Source organism: Ranitomeya imitator, chromosome 2, assembly GCF_032444005.1.
Source record: "Ranitomeya imitator isolate aRanImi1 chromosome 2, aRanImi1.pri, whole genome shotgun sequence".
Classification (NCBI taxonomy): domain Eukaryota; kingdom Metazoa; phylum Chordata; class Amphibia; order Anura; family Dendrobatidae; genus Ranitomeya; species Ranitomeya imitator.
Genome location: NC_091283.1, coordinates 654975401 through 655003074, shown reverse-complemented (window position 1 = coordinate 655003074; position 27674 = coordinate 654975401). Strand labels below are relative to the sequence as shown.

The 27674-nt window shown below is 53.7% G+C and overlaps 1 protein-coding gene across 14 annotated transcripts in view; it reads left to right on the top strand.

The window, feature by feature from the left end:
- Positions 1 to 27674, top strand: part of KDM2A (lysine demethylase 2A) — a 185707-nt gene that overhangs the window by 129911 nt on the left and 28122 nt on the right. For all 14 annotated transcript variants that reach the window (XM_069752937.1, XM_069752929.1, XM_069752925.1 and 11 more), the window contains exon 13: positions 12978 to 13061. In XM_069752937.1, coding sequence (XP_069609038.1) covers positions 12978 to 13061 — 84 coding nt within the window. The remainder of the gene's footprint in view (positions 1 to 12977; positions 13062 to 27674) is intronic.

Here is a 27674-nt window from a genome sequence, read left to right as displayed (position 1 = left end):
GTGCTGTGGGATCCCCCCTCTATAGCTCTGGGCATGTGTGTTGCAGAATGCCCCCTCTACAGCTCTGGCCATGTGTGCATCAGGATCCCCCCGCTACAGCTCTGGGCATGTGTGCTGCAGGATCCCCCCTTGTACAGCTCTGGGCATGTGTGCTGCAGGATCCCCCTTCTTCAGCTCTGGGCATGTGTGCTGCAGGATCCCCTTCTTCAGTTCTGGGCATGTGTGCTGCAGGATCCCCCCTTGTACAGCTCTGGGCATGTGTGCTGCAGGTTCCCCCCTCTCCAGCTCTGGGCATGTGTGCTGCAGGATCCCCCTGTACAGCTCTGGGCATGTGTGCTGCAAGATCCCCCCTGCTACAGCCTTGGGCATGTGTGCTGCAAGATCCCCCTGTACAGCTCTGGGCATGTGTGCTGCAGCCGGGGTGTCAAACTGCATTCCTGGAGGGCTGCAAACAGGTCATGTTTTCAGAATTTCCTTGTACTGCACAGGTGATAATTTAATCACCTACACAAATAATGAGTTGGTGATTAAATTATCACCTGTGCAGTGCAAGGAAATCCTGAAAACATGACCTGTTTGCAGCCCTCGAGGAATGCAGTTTGACACCCCTGTGCTGCAGGATCCCCCCTGTACAGCTCTGGGCATGTGTACTGCAGGATTCCCCCCCCCCCCCATAGCTCTGGGCCTGTGTGCTGCAGGTTTCCCCCCCCCCTCCCTCCCCCCATAGCTCTGGGCTTGTGTGCTGCAGGATCCCCCTCCCCCCATAGCTCTGGGCTTGTGTGCTGCAGGATCCCCCCCCCTCCCCCCATAGCTCTGTGCTTGTGTGCTGCAGGATCCCCCCCCTCCCCCCATAGCTCTGGGCTTGTGTGCTGCAGGATCCCCCCCCCCCCTCCCCCCATAGCTCTGGGCATGTGTGCTGCAGGATGCCCCCTGTACAGCTCTGGGCATGTGTGCTGCAGGATCCCCCTGTACAGCTCTGGGCATGTGTGCTGCAGGATCCCCCCTGTACAGCTCTGGGCATGTGTGCTGCAGGATCCCCCTGTACAGCTCTGGGCATGTGTGCTGCAGGATCCCCCCTGTACAGCTCTGGGCATGTGTGCTGCAGGATACCCCCTCTCCAGCTGTGGGCATTTGTGCTGCAGGATCCCCCTGTACAGCTCTGGGCATGTGTGCTGCAGGATCCCCCCTCTCCAGCTCTGGGCATGTGTGCTGCAGGATCCCCCCTCTCCAGCTCTGGGCATGTGTGCTGCAGGATGCCCCCTGTACAGCTCTGGGCATGTGTGCTGCAGGATCCCCCTGTACAGCTCTGGGCATGTGTGCTGCAGGATCCCCCTGTACAGCTCTGGGCATGTGTGCTGCAGGATCCCCCCTGTACAGCTCTGGGCATGTGTGCTGCAGGATCCCCCTTCTCCAGCTCTGGGCATGTGTTCTGCAGGATCCCCCCTCTCCAGCTCTGGGCATGTGTGCTGCAGGATCCCCCCTGTACAGCTCTGGGCATGTGTGCTGCAGGATCCCCCCTGTACAGCTCTGGGCATGTGTGCTGCAGGATGCCCCCTGTACAGCTCTGGGCATGTGTGCTGCAGGATCCCCCCTCTCCAGCTCTGGGCATGTGTGCTGCAGGATCCCCCCTGTACAGCTCTGGGCATGTGTGCTGCAGGATCCCCCCTGTACAGCTCTGGGCATGTGTGCTGCAGGATGCCCCCTGTACAGCTCTGGGCATGTGTGCTGCAGGATCCCCCCTCTCCAGCTCTGGGCATGTGTGCTGCAGGATCCCCCCTGTACAGCTCTGGGCATGTGTGCTGCAGGATCCCCCCTGTACAGCTCTGGGCATGTGTGCTGCAGGATGCCCCCTGTACAGCTCTGGGCATGTGTGCTGCAGGATCCCCCTGTACAGCTCTGGGCATGTGTGCTGCAGGATCCCCCCCCTCTCCAACTCTGGGCATGTGTGCTGCAGGATCCCCCTGTACAGCTCTGGGCATGTGTGCTGCAGGATCCCCCCTGTACAGCTCTGGGCATGTGTGCTGCAGGATCCCCCCTGTACAGCTCTGGGCATGTGTGCTGCAGAATCCCCCCTGTACAGCTCTGGGCATGTGTGCTGCAGGATCCCCCCTGTACAGCTCTGGGCATGTGTGCTGCAGGATCCCCCCTCTCCAGCTCTGGGCATGTGTGCTGCAGGATCCCCCCTGTACAGCTCTGGGCATGTGTGCTGCAGGATCCCCCCTGTACAGCTCTGGGCATGTGTGCTGCAGGATCCCCCCTGTACAGCTCTGGGCATGTGTGCTGCAGGATGCCCCCTGTACAGCTCTGGGCATGTGTGCTGCAGGATGCCCCCTGTACAGCTCTGGGCATGTGTGCTGCAGGATGCCCCCTGTACAGCTCTGGGCATGTGTGCTGCAGGATCCCCCCTGTACAGCTCTGGGCATGTGTGTGCTGCAGGATCCCCCCTCTCCAGCTCTGGGCATGTGTGCTGCAGGATCCCCCCTGTACAGCTCTGGGCATGTGTGCTGCAGGATGCCCCCTGTACAGCTCTGGGCATGTGTGCTGCAGGATGCCCCCTGTACAGCTCTGGGCATGTGTGCTGCAGGATGCCCCCTGTACAGCTCTGGGCATGTGTGCTGCAGGATCCCCCCTGTACAGCTCTGGGCATGTGTGTGCTGCAGGATCCCCCCTCTCCAGCTGTGGGCATGTGTGCTGCAGGATGGCCCCCTCTAGAGCTCTGGGCATGTGTGCTGCAGGATGCCCCCTCTCCAGCTCTGGGCATGTGTGCTGCAGGATGGCCCCCTCTAGAGCTCTGGGCATGTGTGCTGCAGGTTCCCCCCTCTCCAGCTCTGGGCATGTGTGCTGCAGGATGGCCCCCTCTAGAGCTCTGGGCATGTGTGCTGCAGGATGCCCCCTCTCCAGCTCTGGGCATGTGTGCTGCAGGTTCCCCCCTGTACAGCTCTGGGCATGTGTGCTGCAGGTTCCCCCCTCTCCAGCTCTGGGCATGTGTGCTGCAGGATCCCCACTCTCCAGCTCTGGGCATGTGTGCTGCAGGATCCCCCCTCTCCAGCTCTGGGCATGTGTGCTGCAGGATCCCCCCTCTCCAGCTCTGGGCATGTGTGCTGCAGGATCCCCCCTCTCCAGCTCTGGGCATGTGTGCTGCAGGATCCCCCCTCTCCAGCTCTGGGCATGTGTGCTGCAGGATCCCCCCTCTCCAGCTCTGGGCATGTGTGCTGCAGGATCCCCCCTCTCCAGCTCTGGGCATGTGTGCTGCAGGATCCCCCCTCTCCAGCTCTGGGCATGTGTGCTGCAGGATCCCCCCTCTCCAGCTCTGGGCATGTGTGCTGCAGGATCCCCCCTCTCCAGCTCTGGGCATGTGTGCTGCAGGATCCCCCCTCTCCAGCTCTGGGCATGTGTGCTGCAGGATCCCCCCTCTCCAGCTCTGGGCATGTGTGCTGCAGGATCCCCCCTGTACAGCTCTGGGCATGTGTGCTGCAGGATCCCCCCTCTCCAGCTCTGGGCATGTGTGCTGCAGGATCCCCCCTCTCCAGCTCTGGGCATGTGTGCTGCAGGATCCCCCCTCTCCAGCTCTGGGCATGTGTGCTGCACGATCCCCCCTCCCCAGCTCTGGGCATGTGTGCTGCAGGATCCCCCCTCTCCAGCTCTGGGCATGTGTGCTGCAGGATCCCCCCTCTCCAGCTCTGGGCATGTGTGCTGCAGGATCCCCCCTCTCCAGCTCTGGGCATGTGTGCTGCAGGATCCCCCTGTACAGCTCTGGGCATGTGTGCTGCAGGATCCCCCCTCTCCAGCTCTGGGCATGTGTGCTGCAGGATCCCCCCTCTCCAGCTCTGGGCATGTGTGCTGCAGGATCCCCCTGTACAGCTCTGGGCATGTGTGCTGCAGGATCCCCCCTGTACAGCTCTGGGCATGTGTGCTGCAGGATCCCCCCTCTCCAGCTCTGGGCATGTGTGCTGCAGGATCCCCCCTGTACAGCTCTGGGCATGTGTGCTGCAGGATCCCCCCTGTACAGCTCTGGGCATGTGTGCTGCAGGATCCCCCCTGTACAGCTCTGGGCATGTGTGCTGCAGGATGCCCCCTGTACAGCTCTGGGCATGTGTGCTGCAGGATGCCCCCTGTACAGCTCTGGGCATGTGTGCTGCAGGATGCCCCCTGTACAGCTCTGGGCATGTGTGCTGCAGGATCCCCCCTGTACAGCTCTGGGCATGTGTGTGCTGCAGGATCCCCCCTCTCCAGCTCTGGGCATGTGTGCTGCAGGATCCCCCCTGTACAGCTCTGGGCATGTGTGCTGCAGGATGCCCCCTGTACAGCTCTGGGCATGTGTGCTGCAGGATGCCCCCTGTACAGCTCTGGGCATGTGTGCTGCAGGATGCCCCCTGTACAGCTCTGGGCATGTGTGCTGCAGGATCCCCCCTGTACAGCTCTGGGCATGTGTGTGCTGCAGGATCCCCCCTCTCCAGCTGTGGGCATGTGTGCTGCAGGTTCCCCCCTCTCCAGCTCTGGGCATGTGTGCTGCAGGATGGCCCCCTCTAGAGCTCTGGGCATGTGTGCTGCAGGATGCCCCCTCTCCAGCTCTGGGCATGTGTGCTGCAGGTTCCCCCCTGTACAGCTCTGGGCATGTGTGCTGCAGGTTCCCCCCTCTCCAGCTCTGGGCATGTGTGCTGCAGGATCCCCACTCTCCAGCTCTGGGCATGTGTGCTGCAGGATCCCCCCTCTCCAGCTCTGGGCATGTGTGCTGCAGGATCCCCCCTCTCCAGCTCTGGGCATGTGTGCTGCAGGATCCCCCCTCTCCAGCTCTGGGCATGTGTGCTGCAGGATCCCCCCTCTCCAGCTCTGGGCATGTGTGCTGCAGGATCCCCCCTCTCCAGCTCTGGGCATGTGTGCTGCAGGATCCCCCCTCTCCAGCTCTGGGCATGTGTGCTGCAGGATCCCCCCTCTCCAGCTCTGGGCATGTGTGCTGCAGGATCCCCCCTCTCCAGCTCTGGGCATGTGTGCTGCAGGATCCCCCCTCTCCAGCTCTGGGCATGTGTGCTGCAGGATCCCCCCTCTCCAGCTCTGGGCATGTGTGCTGCAGGATCCCCCCTCTCCAGCTCTGGGCATGTGTGCTGCAGGATCCCCCCTGTACAGCTCTGGGCATGTGTGCTGCAGGATCCCCCCTCTCCAGCTCTGGGCATGTGTGCTGCAGGATCCCCCCTCTCCAGCTCTGGGCATGTGTGCTGCAGGATCCCCCCTCTCCAGCTCTGGGCATGTGTGCTGCACGATCCCCCCTCCCCAGCTCTGGGCATGTGTGCTGCAGGATCCCCCCTCTCCAGCTCTGGGCATGTGTGCTGCAGGATCCCCCCTCTCCAGCTCTGGGCATGTGTGCTGCAGGATCCCCCCTCTCCAGCTCTGGGCATGTGTGCTGCAGGATCCCCCTGTACAGCTCTGGGCATGTGTGCTGCAGGATCCCCCCTCTCCAGCTCTGGGCATGTGTGCTGCAGGATCCCCCCTCTCCAGCTCTGGGCATGTGTGCTGCAGGATCCCCCTGTACAGCTCTGGGCATGTGTGCTGCAGGATCCCCCCTCTCCAGCTCTGGGCATGTGTGCTGCAGGATCCCCCCTGTACAGCTCTGGGCATGTGTGCTGCAGGATCCCCCCTCTCCAGCTCTGGGCATGTGTGCTGCAGGATCCCCCTGTACAGCTCTGGGCATGTGTGCTGCAGGATCCCCCCTGTACAGCTCTGGGCATGTGTGCTGCAGGATCCCCCCTCTCCAGCTCTGGGCATGTGTGCTGCAGGATCCCCCCTCTCCAGCTCTGGGCATGTGTGCTGCAGGATCCCCCCTCTCCAGCTCTGGGCATGTGTGCTGCACGATCCCCCCTCCCCAGCTCTGGGCATGTGTGCTGCAGGATCCCCCCTCTCCAGCTCTGGGCATGTGTGCTGCAGGATCCCCCCTCTCCAGCTCTGGGCATGTGTGCTGCAGGATCCCCCCTCTCCAGCTCTGGGCATGTGTGCTGCAGGATCCCCCTGTACAGCTCTGGGCATGTGTGCTGCAGGATCCCCCCTCTCCAGCTCTGGGCATGTGTGCTGCAGGATCCCCCCTCTCCAGCTCTGGGCATGTGTGCTGCAGGATCCCCCTGTACAGCTCTGGGCATGTGTGCTGCAGGATCCCCCCTCTCCAGCTCTGGGCATGTGTGCTGCAGGATCCCCCCTGTACAGCTCTGGGCATGTGTGCTGCAGGATCCCCCCTCTCCAGCTCTGGGCATGTGTGCTGCAGGATCCCCCTGTACAGCTCTGGGCATGTGTGCTGCAGGATCCCCCCTGTACAGCTCTGGGCATGTGTGCTGCAGGATCCCCCCTCTCCAGCTCTGGGCATGTGTGCTGCAGGATCCCCCCTCTCCAGCTCTGGGCATGTGTGCTGCAGGATCCCCCCTCTCCAGCTCTGGGCATGTGTGCTGCAGGATCCCCCCTCTCCAGCTCTGGGCATGTGTGCTGCAGGATCCCCCCTCTCCAGCTCTGGGCATGTGTGCTGCAGGATCCCCCCTGTACAGCTCTGGGCATGTGTGTGCTGCAGGATCCCCCCTCTCCAGCTCTGGGCATGTGTGCTGCAGGATGCCCCCCTGTACAGCTCTGGGCATGTGTGCTGCAGGTTCCCCCCTCTCCAGCTCTGGGCATGTGTGCTGCAGGATCCCCCCTCTCCAGCTCTGGGCATGTGTGCTGCAGGATCCCCCCTCTCCAGCTCTGGGCATGTGTGCTGCAGGATCCCCCCTCTCCAGCTCTGGGCATGTGTGCTGCAGGATCCCCCCTCTCCAGCTCTGGGCATGTGTGCTGCAGGATCCCCCCTCTCCAGCTCTGGGCATGTGTGCTGCAGGATCCCCCCTCTCCAGCTCTGGGCATGTGTGCTGCAGGATCCCCCCTGTACAGCTCTGGGCATGTGTGCTGCAGGATCCCCCCTGTACAGCTCTGGGCATGTGTGCTGCAGGATCCCCCCTCTCCAGCTCTGGGCATGTGTGCTGCAGGATCCCCCCTCTCCAGCTCTGGGCATGTGTGCTGCAGGATCCCCCCTCTCCAGCTCTGGGCATGTGTGCTGCAGGATCCCCCCTCTCCAGCTCTGGGCATGTGTGCTGCAGGATCCCCCCTGTACAGCTCTGGGCATGTGTGCTGCAGGTTCCCCCCTGTACAGCTCTGGGCATGTGTGCTGCAGGATGCCCCCCTGTACAGCTCTGGGCATGTGTGCTGCAGGATCCCCCCTCTCCAGCTCTGGGCATGTGTGCTGCAGGTTCCCCCCTCTCCAGCTCTGGGCATGTGTGCTGCAGGATCCCCCCTCTCCAGCTCTGGGCATGTGTGCTGCAGGATCCCCCCTGTACAGCTCTGGGCATGTGTGTGCTGCAGGATCCCCCCTCTCCAGCTCTGGGCATGTGTGCTGCAGGATGCCCCCCTGTACAGCTCTGGGCATGTGTGCTGCAGGTTCCCCCCTCTCCAGCTCTGGGCATGTGTGCTGCAGGATGCCCCCCTGTACAGCTCTGGGCATGTGTGCTGCAGGATCCCCCCTGTACAGCTCTGGGCATGTGTGCTGCAGGATCCCCCCTCTCCAGCTCTGGGCATGTGTGCTGCAGGATGCCCCCCTGTACAGCTCTGGGCATGTGTGCTGCAGGATCCCCCCTCTCCAGCTCTGGGCATGTGTGCTGCAGGTTCCCCCCTCTCCAGCTCTGGGCATGTGTGCTGCAGGATCCCCCCTCTCCAGCTCTGGGCATGTGTGCTGCAGGATCCCCCCTCTCCAGCTCTGGGCATGTGTGCTGCAGGATCCCCCCTCTCCAGCTCTGGGCATGTGTGCTGCAGGATCCCCCCTCTCCAGCTCTGGGCATGTGTGCTGCAGGATCCCCCCTCTCCAGCTCTGGGCATGTGTGCTGCAGGATCCCCCCTCTCCAGCTCTGGGCATGTGTGCTGCAGGATCCCCCCTCTCCAGCTCTGGGCATGTGTGCTGCAGGATCCCCCCTCTCCAGCTCTGGGCATGTGTGCTGCAGGATCCCCCCTCTCCAGCTCTGGGCATGTGTGCTGCACGATCCCCCCTCCCCAGCTCTGGGCATGTGTGCTGCAGGATCCCCCCTCTCCAGCTCTGGGCATGTGTGCTGCAGGATCCCCCCTCTCCAGCTCTGGGCATGTGTGCTGCAGGATCCCCCCTCTCCAGCTCTGGGCATGTGTGCTGCAGGATCCCCCCTCTCCAGCTCTGGGCATGTGTGCTGCAGGATCCCCCCTGTACAGCTCTGGGCATGTGTGCTGCAGGATCCCCCCTCTCCAGCTCTGGGCATGTGTGCTGCAGGTTCCCCCCTCTCCAGCTCTGGGCATGTGTGCTGCAGGATCCCCCCTCTCCAGCTCTGGGCATGTGTGCTGCAGGATCCCCCCTGTACAGCTCTGGGCATGTGTGTGCTGCAGGATCCCCCCTCTCCAGCTCTGGGCATGTGTGCTGCAGGATCCCCCCTCTCCAGCTCTGGGCATGTGTGCTGCAGGATCCCCCCTGTACAGCTCTGGGCATGTGTGTGCTGCAGGATCCCCCCTCTCCAGCTCTGGGCATGTGTGCTGCAGGATCCCCCCTCTCCAGCTCTGGGCATGTGTGCTGCAGGATCCCCCCTCTCCAGCTCTGGGCATGTGTGCTGCAGGATCCCCCCTCTCCAGCTCTGGGCATGTGTGCTGCAGGATCCCCCCTCTCCAGCTCTGGGCATGTGTGCTGCAGGATCCCCCCTCTCCAGCTCTGGGCATGTGTGCTGCAGGATCCCCCCTGTACAGCTCTGGGCATGTGTGCTGCAGGATCCCCCCTGTACAGCTCTGGGCATGTGTGCTGCAGGATCCCCCCTCTCCAGCTCTGGGCATGTGTGCTGCAGGATCCCCCCTCTCCAGCTCTGGGCATGTGTGCTGCAGGATCCCCCCTCTCCAGCTCTGGGCATGTGTGCTGCAGGATCCCCCCTCTCCAGCTCTGGGCATGTGTGCTGCAGGATCCCCCCTGTACAGCTCTGGGCATGTGTGCTGCAGGTTCCCCCCTGTACAGCTCTGGGCATGTGTGCTGCAGGATGCCCCCCTGTACAGCTCTGGGCATGTGTGCTGCAGGATCCCCCCTCTCCAGCTCTGGGCATGTGTGCTGCAGGTTCCCCCCTCTCCAGCTCTGGGCATGTGTGCTGCAGGATCCCCCCTCTCCAGCTCTGGGCATGTGTGCTGCAGGATCCCCCCTGTACAGCTCTGGGCATGTGTGTGCTGCAGGATCCCCCCTCTCCAGCTCTGGGCATGTGTGCTGCAGGATGCCCCCCTGTACAGCTCTGGGCATGTGTGCTGCAGGTTCCCCCCTCTCCAGCTCTGGGCATGTGTGCTGCAGGATGCCCCCCTGTACAGCTCTGGGCATGTGTGCTGCAGGATCCCCCCTGTACAGCTCTGGGCATGTGTGCTGCAGGATCCCCCCTCTCCAGCTCTGGGCATGTGTGCTGCAGGATGCCCCCCTGTACAGCTCTGGGCATGTGTGCTGCAGGATCCCCCCTCTCCAGCTCTGGGCATGTGTGCTGCAGGTTCCCCCCTCTCCAGCTCTGGGCATGTGTGCTGCAGGATCCCCCCTCTCCAGCTCTGGGCATGTGTGCTGCAGGATCCCCCCTCTCCAGCTCTGGGCATGTGTGCTGCAGGATCCCCCCTCTCCAGCTCTGGGCATGTGTGCTGCAGGATCCCCCCTCTCCAGCTCTGGGCATGTGTGCTGCAGGATCCCCCCTCTCCAGCTCTGGGCATGTGTGCTGCAGGATCCCCCCTCTCCAGCTCTGGGCATGTGTGCTGCAGGATCCCCCCTCTCCAGCTCTGGGCATGTGTGCTGCAGGATCCCCCCTCTCCAGCTCTGGGCATGTGTGCTGCATGATCCCCCCTCTCCAGCTCTGGGCATGTGTGCTGCACGATCCCCCCTCCCCAGCTCTGGGCATGTGTGCTGCAGGATCCCCCCTCTCCAGCTCTGGGCATGTGTGCTGCAGGATCCCCCCTCTCCAGCTCTGGGCATGTGTGCTGCAGGATCCCCCCTCTCCAGCTCTGGGCATGTGTGCTGCAGGATCCCCCCTCTCCAGCTCTGGGCATGTGTGCTGCAGGATCCCCCCTGTACAGCTCTGGGCATGTGTGCTGCAGGTTCCCCCCTGTACAGCTCTGGGCATGTGTGCTGCAGGATGCCCCCCTGTACAGCTCTGGGCATGTGTGCTGCAGGATCCCCCCTCTCCAGCTCTGGGCATGTGTGCTGCAGGTTCCCCCCTCTCCAGCTCTGGGCATGTGTGCTGCAGGATCCCCCCTCTCCAGCTCTGGGCATGTGTGCTGCAGGATCCCCCCTGTACAGCTCTGGGCATGTGTGTGCTGCAGGATCCCCCCTCTCCAGCTCTGGGCATGTGTGCTGCAGGATCCCCCCTCTCCAGCTCTGGGCATGTGTGCTGCAGGATCCCCCCTGTACAGCTCTGGGCATGTGTGCTGCAGGATCCCCCCTCTCCAGCTCTGGGCATGTGTGCTGCAGGATGCCCCCCCTGTACAGCTCTGGGCATGTGTGCTGCAGGATCCCCCTGTACAGCTCTGGGCATGTGTGCTGCAGGATCCCCCCTCTCCAGCTCTGGGCATGTGTGCTGCAGGATCCCCCTGTACAGCTCTGGGCATGTGTGCTGCAGGATCCCCCCTGTACAGCTCTGGGCATGTGTGCTGCAGGATCCCCCCTCTCCAGCTCTGGGCATGTGTGCTGCAGGATCCCCCTGTACAGCTCTGGGCATGTGTGCTGCAGGATCCCCCCTCTCCAGCTCTGGGCATGTGTGCTGCAGGATGCCCCCTGTACAGCTCTGGGCATGTGTGCTGCAGGATCCCCCCTCTCCAGCTCTGGGCATGTGTGCTGCAGGATGCCCCCTGTACAGCTCTGGGCATGTGTGCTGCAGGATCCCCCCTCTCCAGCTCTGGGCATGTGTGCTGCAGGATCCCCCCTCTCCTGCTCTGGGCATGTGTGCTGCAGGATGCCCCCTGTACAGCTCTGGGCATGTGTGCTGCAGGTTCCCCCCTCTCCAGCTCTGGGCATGTGTGCTGCAGGATCCCCCCTCTCCAGCTCTGGGCATGTGTGCTGCAGGATCCCCCCTCTCCAGCTCTGGGCATGTGTGCTGCAGGATCCCCCCTGTACAGCTCTGGGCATGTGTGCTGCAGGATCCCCCCTCTCCAGCTCTGGGCATGTGTGCTGCAGGATGCCCCCTGTACAGCTCTGGGCATGTGTGCTGCAGGTTCCCCCCTCTCCAGCTCTGGGCATGTGTGCTGCAGGATCCCCCCTGTACAGCTCTGGGCATGTGTGCTGCAGGATGCCCCCTGTACAGCTCTGGGCATGTGTGCTGCAGGATCCCCCCTCTCCAGCTCTGGGCATGTGTGCTGCAGGATCCCCCCTCTCCAGCTCTGGGCATGTGTGCTGCAGGATGCCCCCTGTACAGCTCTGGGCATGTGTGCTGCAGGATCCCCCCTCTCCTGCTCTGGGCATGTGTGCTGCAGGATCCCCCTGTACAGCTCTGGGCATGTGTGCTGCAGGATCCCCCCTGTACAGCTCTGGGCATGTGTGCTGCAGGATCCCCCCTCTCCAGCTCTGGGCATGTGTGCTGCAGGATGCCCCCTGTACAGCTCTGGGCATGTGTGCTGCAGGATGCCCCCTCTCCAGCTCTGGGCATGTGTGCTGCAGGATCCCCCCTCTCCTGCTCTGGGCATGTGTGCTGCAGGATGCCCCCTGTACAGCTCTGGGCATGTGTGCTGCAGGATGCCCCCTGTACAGCTCTGGGCATGTGTGCTGCAGGATCCCCCCTCTCCAGCTCTGGGCATGTGTGCTGCAGGATCCCCCCTCTCCAGCTCTGGGCATGTGTGCTGCAGGATGCCCCCTGTACAGCTCTGGGCATGTGTGCTGCAGGATCCCCCCTCTCCAGCTCTGGGCATGTGTGCTGCAGGATCCCCCCTCTCCAGCTCTGGGCATGTGTGCTGCAGGATGCCCCCTGTACAGCTCTGGGCATGTGTGCTGCAGGATCCCCCCTCTCCTGCTCTGGGCATGTGTGCTGCAGGATCCCCCTGTACAGCTCTGGGCATGTGTGCTGCAGGATCCCCCCTGTACAGCTCTGGGCATGTGTGCTGCAGGATCCCCCCTCTCCAGCTCTGGGCATGTGTGCTGCAGGATGCCCCCTGTACAGCTCTGGGCATGTGTGCTGCAGGATGCCCCCTCTCCAGCTCTGGGCATGTGTGCTGCAGGATCCCCCCTCTCCTGCTCTGGGCATGTGTGCTGCAGGATGCCCCCTGTACAGCTCTGGGCATGTGTGCTGCAGGATGCCCCCTGTACAGCTCTGGGCATGTGTGCTGCAGGATCCCCCCTCTCCAGCTCTGGGCATGTGTGCTGCAGGATCCCCCCTCTCCAGCTCTGGGCATGTGTGTGCTGCAGGATGCCCCCTGTACAGCTCTGGGCATGTGTGTGCTGCAGGATGCCCCCTGTACAGCTCTGGGCATGTGTGCTGCAGGATGGCTCCGCATTTCCTCCCCCTGGGGTGAGACGGGAAGCCAGGACAGTTGTGCAGAGGGAGGAGAGTCTGGTCCTCGGCCAATGAGGAGGCCTCTCCCCACCCCACCTCCTCCGTCTGCTTCCCTCCTCGGGCTCGGCCGCCCCTTCCCCCTCTTTTGTGTGCCCTACTCCCCGCCTCCTGCAAAGCACTGCTGGGAAGAGTGTGTAAGCGGCAAGTGCAGCCGGCCGGGAGGGATCTGCCCAGACGGTCGGAGGCGGGAGCCGGTGTGTGAGGCTGGCGGCATGAGCACTGCAGCCCGGCTCCCTCCCACGGACTGAGCTGGCAGGAAATGTGCTGCCGGTCAGTGCTGACCCGGGGTGAGTGGTGTGTGCGACCCCCGCCCGCCTGGTCAGTGTGTGATGCAGGGTGGCATTGTCGGGGGCATGTCCGTACCCACTGTGTAACCTGCCCCTCCTTTTCTTTCTCCCTGTTCCTGGAGGGTGATAGAAGCTTCTGGAGGAACACGCACAGGACCCACCTGAACTTGCCCTCACTGGAGTCCCCATTGTCCAGTGGCCCAAGAGGCAGCAGGTAAGTCCGCTCTGCATGCGCCATTGTCTTCTCTCTATACGTGTATGTGCCAGGTTCTGCCTGATTCTGTCTTTTGGGACAACCATCAAACGTGTATAGGACAGATGTAATGCGCGCAGATGTAGCAGAGCTTAATTTGTCACTGACGTTCATCTAGATAACTTGCTAAGTGATGATGCAAGGGAGTGACTTGCAGTCCTATGTAAACACACAGACTGAGGTGAATGACAGGTTCGGCTCTGCTATGTCTGCATTATTTCTGCCACATAGGGCTGATTATATAAAGAAGCCATTGATGAGCCTTCACAGATATGTATACTGGAAAGAGACCAGCTTTTACAGTTGGGACATTGTATTTGATGGTCACACTTGCTATAAATGGATTGCAAGCTGCTGTTCTCTGGTATCAGCCACTTCTGACTGGAGAGATTCTGGTGCTAGGGTTTAGCTGTGGGATTATTGGACAGGAAGTCTGCTGTGTGCTGGGAAGTCCGTTCCCCAGTTGTGTCTGGCATGGTTTTGGCTCTGAGGAGCCCCTTAACCTTTGACATACATGTTTGTGAATGTGATTCGTTGCTCTTAATATAAGCGGAACTTATGTGCTTATATGTCACACAGCATGGGCCTGGGTGTGGTCTTAATGCTTTATTGCACGCAGGCTAATAACGTTTGTTTTCTCTCAGAAACCTGAAATCACACAGTATGAGAGGCTGGAAGGATTATGTCACGCTGTTTGTACGGTTGATCGGCAGGAGGTGCCAGATGTCTGACCCCCACCGGTCTCACATTGATAACCTATCCTGCAATATTCTGTCATCACACAACCCCTTTAAGGGCTGTCTATGCCGCAGATTATCCATGCACAAAATCTGCAGTGTGTTGCAGTAGGAGCATCGTAGATGAGATTTCACAAAATCCCATCCACCCAACTGCACACAAAATCCCCAGCCTAAATTTACACGGGTTGCGGATTTCCAGGCTGAAATTGGTTAAATTGTGCAGCGGCTTTCCCCATTCATTCGTCATCCTCTGCAATGCAACTGCCCAGACCATAAGGCTATGTGCACACGTAGGAAACGTGGTGCAGAATTTTCTGCACTAAATCTGCAGCTCCTAGCAGAATCCGCAGGTGCGTTTTTTATGCGTTTTTTGTGCAGATTTTACCACTGTGGATTTCTATAATGGAGGGGTGCAGAAACGCTGCAGAACTGCACAAATGAAGTGACATGCACTTCTTTGAAATCTGCAGCGTTTCTACGCAGATTTTTCTACACCATATGTACAGCTTTTTTTTTTCACATTGATTTACATTGTACTGTAATCACAGTGCAGTTCTGCTGCAGTTCTGCACTAAATCTGCACCATGTGCACATACCCTTAGAGTAACATTGGCTGGTCCTGGCTCCTTGTTCTTCTGTGCCCTTGTGTGAATCCAGCCTTGGACCTCAACAAACACCACTGCAGCTCCCTGGGAGGACCCTGGGGAGGAGGGTCTGCACTCTTCTATCCAGGGCCCCAGCCACATCTGCTGATTGTGCCTTAAGGCCCCTTCACACTTAGCGACGCTGCAGCGATACCGACAACGATCCGGATCGCTGCAGCGTCGCTGTTTGGTCGCTGGAGAGCTGTCACACACACCGCTCTCCAGCGACCAACTATGCCGGTAACCAGGGTAAACATCGGGTAACTAAGCGCAGGGCCGCGCTTAGTAACCCGATGTTTACCCTGGTTACCATGCTAAAAGTAAAAAAAACAAACACTAGATACTTACCTACCGCTGTCTGTCCTCCAGCGCTGTGCTCTGCTCTCCTCCTGTACTGGCTGTGAGCCGGAAAGCAGAGCGGTGACGTCACCGCTCTGCTTTCCGGCTCACAGCCAGTACAGGAGGAGAGCAGAGAAGCAGAGCGCAGCGCTGGAGGACAGACAGCGGTAGGTAAGTATCTAGTGTTTTTTTTTTTTTTACTTTTAGCATGGTAACCAGGGTAAACATCGGGTTACTAAGCGCGGCCCTGCGCTTAGTTACCCGATGTTTACCCTGGTTACCAGTGAAGACATCGCTGGATCGGTGTCACACACGCCGATCCAGCGATGTCCACGGGAGTTCCAGCGACGAAATAAAGTTCTGGACTTTGTTCAGCGACCAACGATCTCCCAGCAGGGGCCTGATCGTTGGTCGCTGTCACACATAACGATTTCATTAACGATATCGTTGCTACGTCACAAATAGCAACGATATCGTTAACAATATCGTTATGTGTGAAGGTACCTTTAATCATTACCTCCGGCCAGGTGATGGATGGGGTGAGAAATATCAGGAGGGCTAAGTTCACACCATGTTCATGCTTATCAGCCGTGTCCTGTTCTGTACCTGCGATGTGTTTATGCCTCACACACTTTATACACTTATATATAATACTAGATGGTGGCCCGATTCTAACGCATCGGGTATTCTAGAATATGCATGTCCACGTAGTATATTGCCCAGCCACGTAGTATATTGCCCAGTCACGTAGTATATTGCCCAGTCACGTAGTATATTGCCCAGCTACGTAGGATATTGCCCAGTCACGTAGTATATTGCCCAGCCACGTAGTATATTGCCCAGCCACGTAGTATATTGCCCAGCCACGTAGTATATTGCCCAGCCACGTAGTATATTGCCCAGCCACGTAGTATATTGCCCAGCCACGTAGTATATTGCCCAGCCACGTAGTATATTGCCCAGCCACGTAGTATATTGCCCAGCCACGTAGTATATTGCCCAGCCACGTAGTATATTGCCCAGTCACGTAGTATATTGCCCAGTCACGTAGTATATTGCCCAGCCACGTAGTATATTGCCCAGCCACGTAGTATATTGCCCAGCCACGTAGTATATTGCTCAGCCACGTAGTATATTGCCCAGCCACGTAGTATATTGCCCAGCCACGTAGTATATTGCCCAGCCACGTAGTATATTGCCCAGCCACGTAGTATATTGCCCAGCCACGTAGTATATTGCCCAGTCACGTAGTATATTGCCCAGTCACGTAGTATATTGCCCAGCCACGTAGTATATTGCCCAGTCACGTAGTATATTGCCCAGCCACGTAGTATATTGCCCAGCCACGTAGTATATTGCCCAGCCACGTAGTATATTGCCCAGTCACGTAGTATATTGCCCAGCCACGTAGTATATTGCCCAGCCACGTAGTATATTGCCCAGCCACGTAGTATATTGCCCAGCCACGTAGTATATTGCCCAGCCACGTAGTATATTGCCCAGCCACGTAGTATATTGCCCAGCCACGTAGTATATTGCCCAGTCACGTAGTATATTGCCCAGTCACGTAGTATATTGCCCAGCCACGTAGTATATTGCCCAGTCACGTAGTATATTGCCCAGTCACGTAGTATATTGCCCAGCCACGTAGTATATTGCCCAGCCACGTAGTATATTGCCCAGCCACGTAGTATATTGCCCAGCCACGTAGTATATTGCCCAGCCACGTAGTATATTGCCCAGCCACGTAGTATATTGCCCAGCCACGTAGTATATTGCCCAGCCACGTAGTATATTGCCCAGTCACGTAGTATATTGCCCAGTCACGTAGTATATTGCCCAGCCACGTAGTATATTGCCCAGCCACTTATGTAACAGGTTGAAAAAGACTTTAAATAAAAAATAAACATATACTCACCATCCGAGGGCTCCTTTTAGTCCTGGCACCTGTGTGCGGTGCACGCGGCAGCTTCCGTTCCCAGGGTTGGTATGAGTGCAGGACCTGTGATGACGTCGCGGTTACATGATCGTGACGTCACGGCAGGTCCTTCTCGCATACCATCCTTGGCCCCGGAACCTGCCGCTTGCACTGCCGAGGAGAAGACGCGACGGCGGAGGGTGAGAATAACCCTTTTTTTTTTATATATATATTATTTGTAACATTAGATCTTTTTACTATTGATGCTGCATACGCATCATCAATAGTAAAAAGTTGGTCACACAGGGTTAATAGCTGCGTTAATGGAGGGCGTTACACCGCGGTCCATTAACGCTGGCATTAACCCTGTGTGAGGGCTGACTGGAGGGGAGTATGGAGTGGGCACTGACTGCGGGGAGGAAGGAGCGGCCATTTTTCCGCCGGACTGTGCCGGTCGCTGATTGGTCGCGGCAAAACAGCCACGACCAATCAGCGACTTCGATTTCCATGACAGACAGAGGCCGCGACCAATAAATATCCGTGACAGACAGAAAGACAGACAGATGGGAGTGACCCTTAGACAATTATATTGTAGATAATTTCATAGGATGAAAGCATATATCATTCATTGCTTGCATTGTTTTAACATTTAATCAACATTTATTTTATACGCTACTGATTATATTTTTGTTATGATTTTAGGGGTATAAATAAATCCCATTATTTCCATTATTACATTATTGTAGTTTTGCTGTGATCTTGTGTGTATGTATGTATCTATACACACACCACACCAAAACATTGTGTGCTTTTGGCATGGAATACATTTTTTTTTTTTCACTGTTTGGCAGGTGGCCTCTTTCTCTATACTTTTTCATCCAGTGGTTTTGGAAAACCTCACCTGCATTTCAATTTTGGACTTTAAGGCTATGTTCACACTTTGCAGATTCCACTGCGGATTTTTCCGCAGCAGAATTCCAAAATCCGCAGTGAAAACCGCAGCGCGTTTTCACTGCGGATTTATCGCGGTTTTTACTGCGTTTTCTTCTGCGGATTTTCAACTGCAGTTTTCTATTGGAGCAGCTGAAAATCCGCAGAAAAGAAGTGACATGCTGCGGAATGTAATCCGCAGCGTTTCCGCGCGGATTTTTCTGCAGCATGTGCACAGCGTTTTTTGTTTCCCATAGGTTTACATTGAAATGTAAACTCATTGGAAACTGCTGCGGATCCGCAGCGGTCAAATCCGCTGCGGATCCGCAGCAAAATCCGCAAAGTGTGAATATAGCCTTACAGTTAGCAATAAATAAATAAAAAAATGTACATCTCTATGTAGCAAAAACATGGTGTGAACATAGATTTTTATTTGAGTTTGTCAGTCAGTACTATAAAAATCTGTTTAAACGCTTGCCAGACATATTCCTAGACACACTACCTCTAAGAATTGAATACTTTGTTGTCAATAAAAGTATTGTTTGTCTTAATAAATTGCGGTCATCATATTATATAGCACTGTGTACTTACAGTTACTAATTTTGCTCTTTTGCCCAGCTAATTCTTCTCTTTTCCTTTAGATATATGATGTCATGTGATTAAAAACTGACTAGCTGAATCTTTCTAAGCTCTATGTAGAAACAGGATGTCTCTTTTTTGCCTGCATGTCTCATCATTAGAACTACAATTCTATTGCACTGCAAAGTCCTTGGCAGCCCAAATCCACCTTTTTTTTCAACTCCTGACCCAGCTGCTCTGCTAGTGTTGAGAACAATAAAATCTAAAAATTATCAACGTAAATCACAACTAATATCCCACAGAGGTCTGGAGTTGGAATGATGCTCAAAATCAAAGTGGAAAATGAAGTTACAGGCTGATCCAAGTTCAGTGGAAATGCCCCAAGACAAGGAAATGTGTGTTGCCTCCACGTGCCTGTATGACCTCCATACAACGCCTGGGCATGCTCCTGATGAGGCGGCAGATGGTCTCCTGAGGGATCTCATCCCAGACCTGGACTAAAGCATCCACCAATTACTGGACATTGTGTGGTGCAACGTGACTGTGGATGGTGTGAGACATGATGTCCCAGATGTGCTCAATCGGATTCAGGTCTGGGGAAAGGGCGGACCAATCCATAGCTTCAATGACTTCATCTTGCAGGAACTGCTGACATACTCCAGCCGCATGAGTTCTGGTATTGTCCTGCATTAGGAGGAACCCAGGGCCAACCGCACCAGCATATGGTCTCACAATGGGTCTGAGGATCTCATCTCGATAGCTAATGGCAGTGAGGCTACTTTCACACTTGCGTTGTGTGACGTACGTCGCAATGCGTCCTTTTGGGGAAAAAAACGCATCCTGCAAAGTTGCTCGCAGGATGCGTTTTTTCTCCATAGACTCGCATTAGCGACGTATGGCCACACGTCGCATCCGGCACAGCCGAAACTCCGCCCCCTCCTCCCCGGACATTACAATGGGCAGCGGATGCCTTGAAAAACTGCATCCGCTGCCCCCGTTGTTCATTTATTTCACAACGTGCGTCGGTATGTCGGCCCGACGCATAGCGACGGGCCCGTACCGACACAAGTGTGAAAGTAGCCTAAGGCTACGGGCCCTCCAAAGAAATGCCATCCCACACCATTGCTGACTCACAGCCAAAACCGGTCATGCTGAAGGATGTTGCAGGCAGCAGATTGCTCGCCACAGCATCTCCAGACTCTGTCACGTCTGTCACATGTGCTCAGTGTGAACCTGCTTTAATCTGTGAAGAGCACAGTGCGCCAGTGGCGAATTTGCCAATCCTGGTGTTCTGTGGCAAATGCCAAGTTTCCTGCACGATGTTGGGCTGTGAGCACAACCCCCATCTGTGGACGTGTGGCACTCGGACCATCCTCATGGAGTCGGTTTCTAACCCTTTGTGCAGACACATGCACATTTGTGGCCTTGCTGGAGGTCATTTTTCAGGGTTCTGGCAGTGCTCCTCCTGTTCCTCCTTGCACAAAGGCTGAGGTAGTGGCCCTGCTGCTGGGTTATTGCCCTCCCACTGCCCCCTCCACGTCTCCTGGTGTACTGGCCTGTCTCCTGGTAGCACCTCCAACCTCTGGACACTACGCTGACAGACACAGCAAACCTTCTTGCCACAGCTCGCGTTGATGTGCCATCCTGGATGAGCTGCACTACCTGAGCCATTTGTGTGGGTTGTTGAGTCCGTCTCATGCTACCACGAGTGTGAAAGCACAACCAACATTCAAAAGTGACCAAAACATCAGCCACAAAGCATTGGTACTGAGATGTGGTCTGTAGTGTTGAGCGATACCGTCCGATATTTGAAAGTATCGGTATCGGATGGTATTGGCCGATATCCGAAAAATATCGGATATCGCCGATACCGATATCCGATACCAATACAAGTCAATGGGACACAAATATCGGAAGGTATCTGTAATGGTTCCCAGGGTCTGAAGGAGAGGAAACTCTCCTTCAAGCCCTGGGATCCATATTAATGTGTAAAATAAAATAAAGAATAAAAATAAAAAATATTGATATACTTACCCTCGGACGGGCCCAGGTTGTCACCGCTGCAATCGCCATGCTTTTCTTCCTAAGAATGAGCGCTTTAATGACCTTCGATGACGTCGCGGCTTGTGATTGGTCGCTGAGCGGTCATGTGACCGCTCACGCGTCCAATCACAAGCCGCGACGTCATCAAAGATACTTAACAAGCTCATTCATAGGAAGGAAAACATGGCGATTGCAGCGGTGACAACCAGGGCCCGTCCGAGGGTAAGTATATCAATATTTTTTATTCTTTATTTTACACATTAATCTAAATCCCGATACCGATTCCCGATATCACAAAAATATCGGAACTCGGTATCGGAATTCCGATACCGCTAATATCGGCCGATACCCGATACTTGCGGTATCGGAATGCTCAACACTAGTGGTCTGTGGTCCCCACCTGCAGAACCCCTCCTTTGAGTGTGTCTTGATAATTGCCAATAATTTCCATCTGTTGTCTATTCCATTTGCACAACAGCATGTGAAATTGATTGTCAAACAGTGTTGCTTCGTAAGTGGACAGTTTGATTTCACAGAAGTGTGATTTACTTGGAGTCATATTCTGTTGTTTAAGTTTCCCTTTATTTTTTTGAGCAGTGTAGTTATGATGAGTCATGCAGGGAAAAGAGAGCTCCGTTTTTTGCATAGAGCTTAGAAGGATTCAGCTAGTCAGTTTTTTTTATCACGTGATATTATACACCTAATGAAAAAGTGAAGAATTGGCTTGTTTAAAGGACAAAATGAGCTAATGTAAGTACACAGTGCTATGACATGACTGCAATATTGAGCAATGCTTTATGAAGTACGGTACAAGGGCCCTTACAACTCTGACAGTCCTATAGTCTGTTGCGAAACTTGAAGCTTGGGGGCTCCAATTCAAACAGGGCCCCCAACTATTGCAGGTCTTTAATAGTAATAGTCTTGATATGTGGGTTAAAGGGACATTTTGGGCCCTCTAGGTTCCAATGCCGGGGTGTGATTGCAACCACTGCAGTTGTATTATAGTTCCGCACCTAATTACAGCTCTGTATTAGCTAAGACACCAATACTATCCAGTCCGGTTTTCTGCTTAAGGCTTGGTTCACATTGCGCTATGGCTCTACGTTTAACGGACTACGTTACACCGCGGCATAATGCGGTGTAACGTCCTTTAACGCCGCCATAGATTGCAATGTCGGACGCATCTCTAGCGCACGCCCACACTGGGCGTGCGCTAGCGATGTGCCGTCATTTGAGTGATGGACCCGAGACGCAGGCTGCAGTGTTTCCGGGTCCGTCACTGCTAGCGCAGATGGAGCTAGCAGAAGCTCCATCTGCGCTAGCGCTGTGCAAGCGCCGACACTTGCGTTAGTGCAGTCCGTTTAACGGATATGTTGAATGGACTGCACTAACGTAGTGTGAACCTAGCCTTAAGCGAAGCTGTCAGGATTTTGCTAAGTAAACAGGCACTGTCAGGTTTGCAGTGTTAAACTGATTAAAATGATACCTGGTGTGAAAAAATCCATCTTGTGGTTCTTGTGTAATCAGTGTTAAAAGTTTTCCCTTAGGCTACTTTCACAGATCTACTTTTGCCTTCAGGCTCAATCCGTCAAACTTTGAATAAACTGGATCCGGCGAAATATGCCGCCGGATCATTTTTTTCCCATAGACTTGTACAGGTCCTTCTCAAAAAATTAGCATATAGTGTTAAATTTCATTATTTACCATAATGTAATGATTACAATTAAACTTTCATATATTATAGATTCATTATCCACCAACTGAAATTTGTCAGGTCTTTTATTGTTTTAATACTGATGATTTTGGCATACAACTCCTGATAACCCAAAAAACCTGTCTCAATAAATTAGCATATCAAGAAAAGGTTCTCTAAACGACCTATTACCCTAATCTTCTGAATCAACTAATTAACTCTAAACACATGCAAAAGATACCTGAGGCTTTTATAAACTCCCTGCCTGGTTCATTACTCAAAACCCCCATCATGGGTAAGACTAGCGACCTGACAGATGCCAAGAAGGCCATCATTGACACCCTCAAGCAAGAGGGTAAGACCCAGAAAGAAATTTCTCAACAAATAGGCTGTTCCCAGAGTGCTGTATCAAGGCACCTCAATGGTAAGTCTGTTGGAAGGAAACAATGTGGCAGAAAACGCTGTACAACGAGAAGAGGAGACCGGACCCTGAGGAAGATTGTGGAGAAGGACCGATTCCAGACCTTGGGGAACCTGAGGAAGCAGTGGACTGAGTCTGGTGTGGAAACATCCAGAGCCACCGTGCACAGGCGTGTGAAGGAAATGGGCTACAGGTGCCGCATTCCCCAGGTAAAGCCACTTTTGAACCATAAACAGCGGCAGAGGCGCCTGACCTGGGCTACAGAGAAGCAGCACTGGACTGTTGCTAAGTGGTCCCAAGTACTTTTTTCTGATGAAAGCAAATTTTGCATGTCATTCGGAAATCAAGGTGCCAGAGTCTGGAGGAAGACTGGGGAGAAGGAAATGCCAAAATGCCTGAAGTCCAGTGTCAAGTACCCACAGTCAGTGATGGTGTGGGGTGCCATGTCAGCTGCTGGTGTTGGTCCACTGTGTTTCATCAAGGGCAGGGTCAATGCAGCTAGCTATCAGGAGATTTTGGAGCACTTCATGCTTCCATCGGCTGAAATGCTTTATGGAGATGAAGATTTCATTTTTCAGCACGACCTGGCACCTGCTCAGTGCCAAAACCACTGGCAAATGGTTTACTGACCATGGTATTACTGTGCTCAATTGGCCTGCCAACTCTCCTGACCTGAACCCCATAGAGAATCTGTGGGATATTGTGAAGAGAAAGTTGAGAGACGCAAGACCCAACACTCTGGATGAGCTTAAGGCCGCTATTGAAGCATCCTGGGCCTCCATAACATCTCAGCAGTGTCACAGGCTGATTGCCTCCATGCCACGCCGCATTGAAGCAGTCATTTCTGCCAAAGGATTCCCGACCAAGTATTGAGTGCATAACTGAACATTATTATTTGATGGTTTTTTTGTTTGTTATTAAAAAACACTTTTATTTCATTGGATGGGTGAAATATGCTAATTTATTGAGACAGGTTTTTTGGGTTATCAGGAGTTGTATGCCAAAATCATCAGTATTAAAACAATAAAAGACCTGACAAATTTCAGTTCGTGGATAATGAATCTATAATATATGAAAGTTTAATTGTAATCATTACATTATGGTAAATAATGAAATTTAACACTATATGCTAATTTTTTGAGAAGGACCTGTATTAGCGCCGTATGACCTTACGTGTCGTCCGGTTTTCGCCGGAAAAAATGTCATTTCCGGCATCTGGGAAAAATGTACTAAGTAACGTTTTTTGTCTCTGGCGAAAAATCCGTCGCATCAGTTTTTCACAATCTGCGATTGATCTGTTTTTTTTCAACATTCGACGGATTGTGCCTGATGGCAAAAACCTGAAGTTTTAAAAATAGCCTTAATGAGATGCCTGTTCTCCGGGGCAGGACTATGGGCAGTGTGTAAAGGTACCGTCACACATAACGATATCGTTAACGATATCGTTGCTTTTTGTGACGTAGCAACGATATTGTTAACAAAATCGTTATGTATGACAGCGACCAACGATCAGGCCCCTGCTGGGAGATCGTTGGTCGCTGGGGAATGATCAGGACTTTATTTCGTCGCTGGATCACCCGCTGACATCGCTGAATCGACGTGTGTGACGCCGATTCAGCGATGTCTTCACTGGTAACCAGGGTAAACATTGGGTTACTAAGTGCAGGGCCGCGTTTAGTAACCCGATGTTTACCCTGGTTACCATTGTAAAAGTAAAAAAAAAAACACTACATACTTAAATTCCTGTCACGTCCTTCAGCATCAGCTTCCCTGCGTCCCCCAGTGTCAGCGCCGGCCGGCCGTAAAGCAGAGCACAGCGGTGACGTCACCGCTCTGCTTTCCGGTCGGTGTTTACACAGTGCAGGGAAGCTGACGCTGGGGGACGCGACAGGAATGTAAGTATGTAGTGGTTTTTTTTTGTTTTTTTTTTTACTTTTACAATGGTAATCAAGGTAAACATCGGGTTACTAAGCGCGGCCCTGCGCTTAGTAACCCGATGTTTACCCTGGTTACCCGGGGACTTCGGCATCGTTGGTCGCTGGAGAGCTGTCTGTGTGACAGCTTTCCAGCGACCACACAATGACTTACCAACGATCACAGCCAGGTCGTATCGCTGGTCGTGATCGTTGCTAAATCGTTAACTGTAACGGTACCTTTAGACAGAGAAACCAAGGAAAGACCTGCCCACAAACCACCCTGAAGCACAGTCTGTCTCTCTCTATTTTGAGGAACATGCCATGCTCCGGGATGATCTGTGGGCAGGTCTTTCCTTGGTTTCTCTGTGTTAGAGCAGGAAGACACTGCCCATAGTCCCTCCAACGAACACGGGCATCTGATTAACTAAAAACTTCTAACACGGATTACACAAGAACTACCAGGCGAATTTCTTCATACCTGGTATCATTTTATTCAGTGTAACAACGCCAACCTGACAATGCCTGTAATTTACGTAGCAAAATCCTTCTGACAGATTCACTTTAAGCATATTGGTATAAACTTCTACCCTGAGGGCTCATACTAATCTGTGAGAAAAATGAACGAGTGCAATCCGACAAAAATAAAAAATAAAAATCGTGTTGCACTCCGACCAATATTAATCTGAGGTACAGATCTGTTTTTGTTTTGTTTTTTTTTTTGTTTTTTTTTAAGCTGAAATCGGTCTGAGAAAAAAATTTCAGCATGCTGCAAATTGCCACGTACATTGGACAAGACTCGCCAATGCAAATCAATGGGTGTGATAAAAAAAAAAAATCACACGACACTTGTAGCATGCACTTGTACATCTGCCGCGTACAGTAAAATCAGTGACCCGAAAGAATAGATTACATACAGTATATACACGTAGAATAGATATGCAGACTTCAGACACATTTATGTTTAGTACAGTGTGTGTACAGCTTACTTTACATGTATTAATAAATGATTATTTTTCTGAAAAATGGCGTGGGCTCCCCCATATGTTTCCAAACCAGAAGAAGGAAAGCGAAGGGCTGGGGGCTGATGTTTATAGCCTGGGAAGGGGGTAATATACATGGATTATCCAAAGCTATTAATATCAGCCCACAGCTGCATGCTTAGGTTTTGCTGGTTATTAAAATGGGGGACCCCCCAAAAATTACGCAGGGTTCCCCTATAATTAATAACCAACAAGGGCGTGACAGACAGCCGTGGACTGATATAAATAGACACACACACACACACACACACACACATCAACTCTTAGCTGCCCCAGAAAAAGTGCATCTATAAAATATGCCAATTCTGGCACTGTCTGGAGAGGTGATAGTTGGGTGTGGGGGGAGGGGGGGTTAGGTGTTGATGTCACCATTGTATTGTCAGGTGACATCAAGCCCAGAGGTTGGTAATGGTGAGGTGTTTAAGACTCCCCGATTACTAACCCCATGATCATATTGTATATTAACGTTCACACAGAATAAAGTCCTTTAATTGAAATAGACAGACTCCTTTAATCAATCTTAATTAAACGATACTCTCTTCATCGCCCATTCCACTGAACATAGTAACATAGTTATTGAGGTTGAATGAAGACTTTAAGCCCATCTAGTTCATCCCATAGCCTAACCTAACATGCCCTAACATGTTGATCCAGTGGAAGGCAAAAAAAAACCCCATGTGGCAAAGCGTAAGTTCCACGTTGGGGAAAAAAATTCCTTCCCGACTCCACATATGGCAATCAGACTAGTTCCCTGGATCAACGCCCTATCAAGGAATCTAGTGTATATAACCTGTATAACCTGTAAAATTCTACTTTTCAAGAAATGTATCTTGTCGCCTCTTAAATTTTAGTAATGAATCACTCATTACAGCGTCACACGGCAGAGAGTTCCATAGTCTCACTGCTCTTACAGTAAAGAATCCACGTCTGTTATTATGTTTAAACCTTTTTTCCTCCAGATGCAGAGGATGCCCCCTTGTCCCTGTCTCAGGTCTATGATTACAAAGATCATCAGAAAGGTCTTTGTACTGTCCCCTCATATATTTATACATTAAAATAAGATCACCCCTTAGTCTTCGTTTTTCCAAACTAAATAGCCCCAAGTGTAATAACCTATCTTGGTATTGCAGACCCCCCAGTCCTCTAATAACCTTGGTCGCTCTTCTCTGCACCCGCTCCAGTTCAGCTATGTCTTTCTTATACACCGGAGACCAGAACTGTGCACAGTATTCTAAGTGTGGTCGCACAAGTGACTTGTATAGAGGTAAAATTATGTTCTCCTCATGAGCATCTATGCCTCTTTTAATGCATCCCATTATTTAATTTGCCTTTGTAGCAGCTGCCTGACACTGGCCACTGAACAGGAGTTTGTCGTCCACCCATACACCCAGGTCTTTTTCATTGACGGTTTTGCCCAGAGTTTTAGAATTAAGCACATAGTTCTACATCTTATTACATCTACCCAAGTGCATGACCTTACATTTATCCCCATTAAAGCTCATTTGCCATTTATAAGCCCAAGCTTCTAGTTTACATCCTGTAATATAAAATTGTCCTCCTCTGTATTGATTACCCTGCAGAGTTTAGTGTCATCTGCAAATATTGAAATTCTGCTCTGTATGCCCTCTACAAGGTCATTAATAAATATGTTAAAAGGAGGGCCCAATACTGACCCCTTTGGTACCCCACTGCTAACCGCACCCAGTCTGAGTGTGCTCCATTAATAAACACCCTTTGTTTCCTATCCCTGAGCCAGCTCTTAACCCACTTACACATATTTTCTCCTATCCCCATTATTCTCATTTTATGTATCAACCTTTTGTGTGGCACCGTATCAAAAGGTTTTGAAAAGTCCATATACACTACATCCACTGGGTTCCCTTGGTCCAATCTGGAACTTACCTCTTCATAGAAATTGATCAGATTAGTCTGACAGGAACGGTCCCTAGTAAACCCGTGCTGATATTGTTTCATAAGGTTATTCTTCTTCAGATACTCCAGTATAGCATCCCTTAGAATGCCCTCCAGGATTTTACCCACAGTAGAGGTTAAGCTTACTGGCCTATAATTTCCGAGTTCAGTTTTTGTCCCCTTTTTTAATATTGGCACCACATTTGCTATACGCCAGTCCTGTGGTACAGACCCTGTTTTTATGGAGTCTTTAAAGACCAATGTCTCCTGTAAGAGAATTAAAATAAACAACCATATTCCTCACCTCTCTGCTGAGATGATGATCCATTTGTCCCGCGATGGGTCTAGCTCTGCTACATCTAAATGGCAGGCTGCATGGTTGCATGATGTGACTATGCAG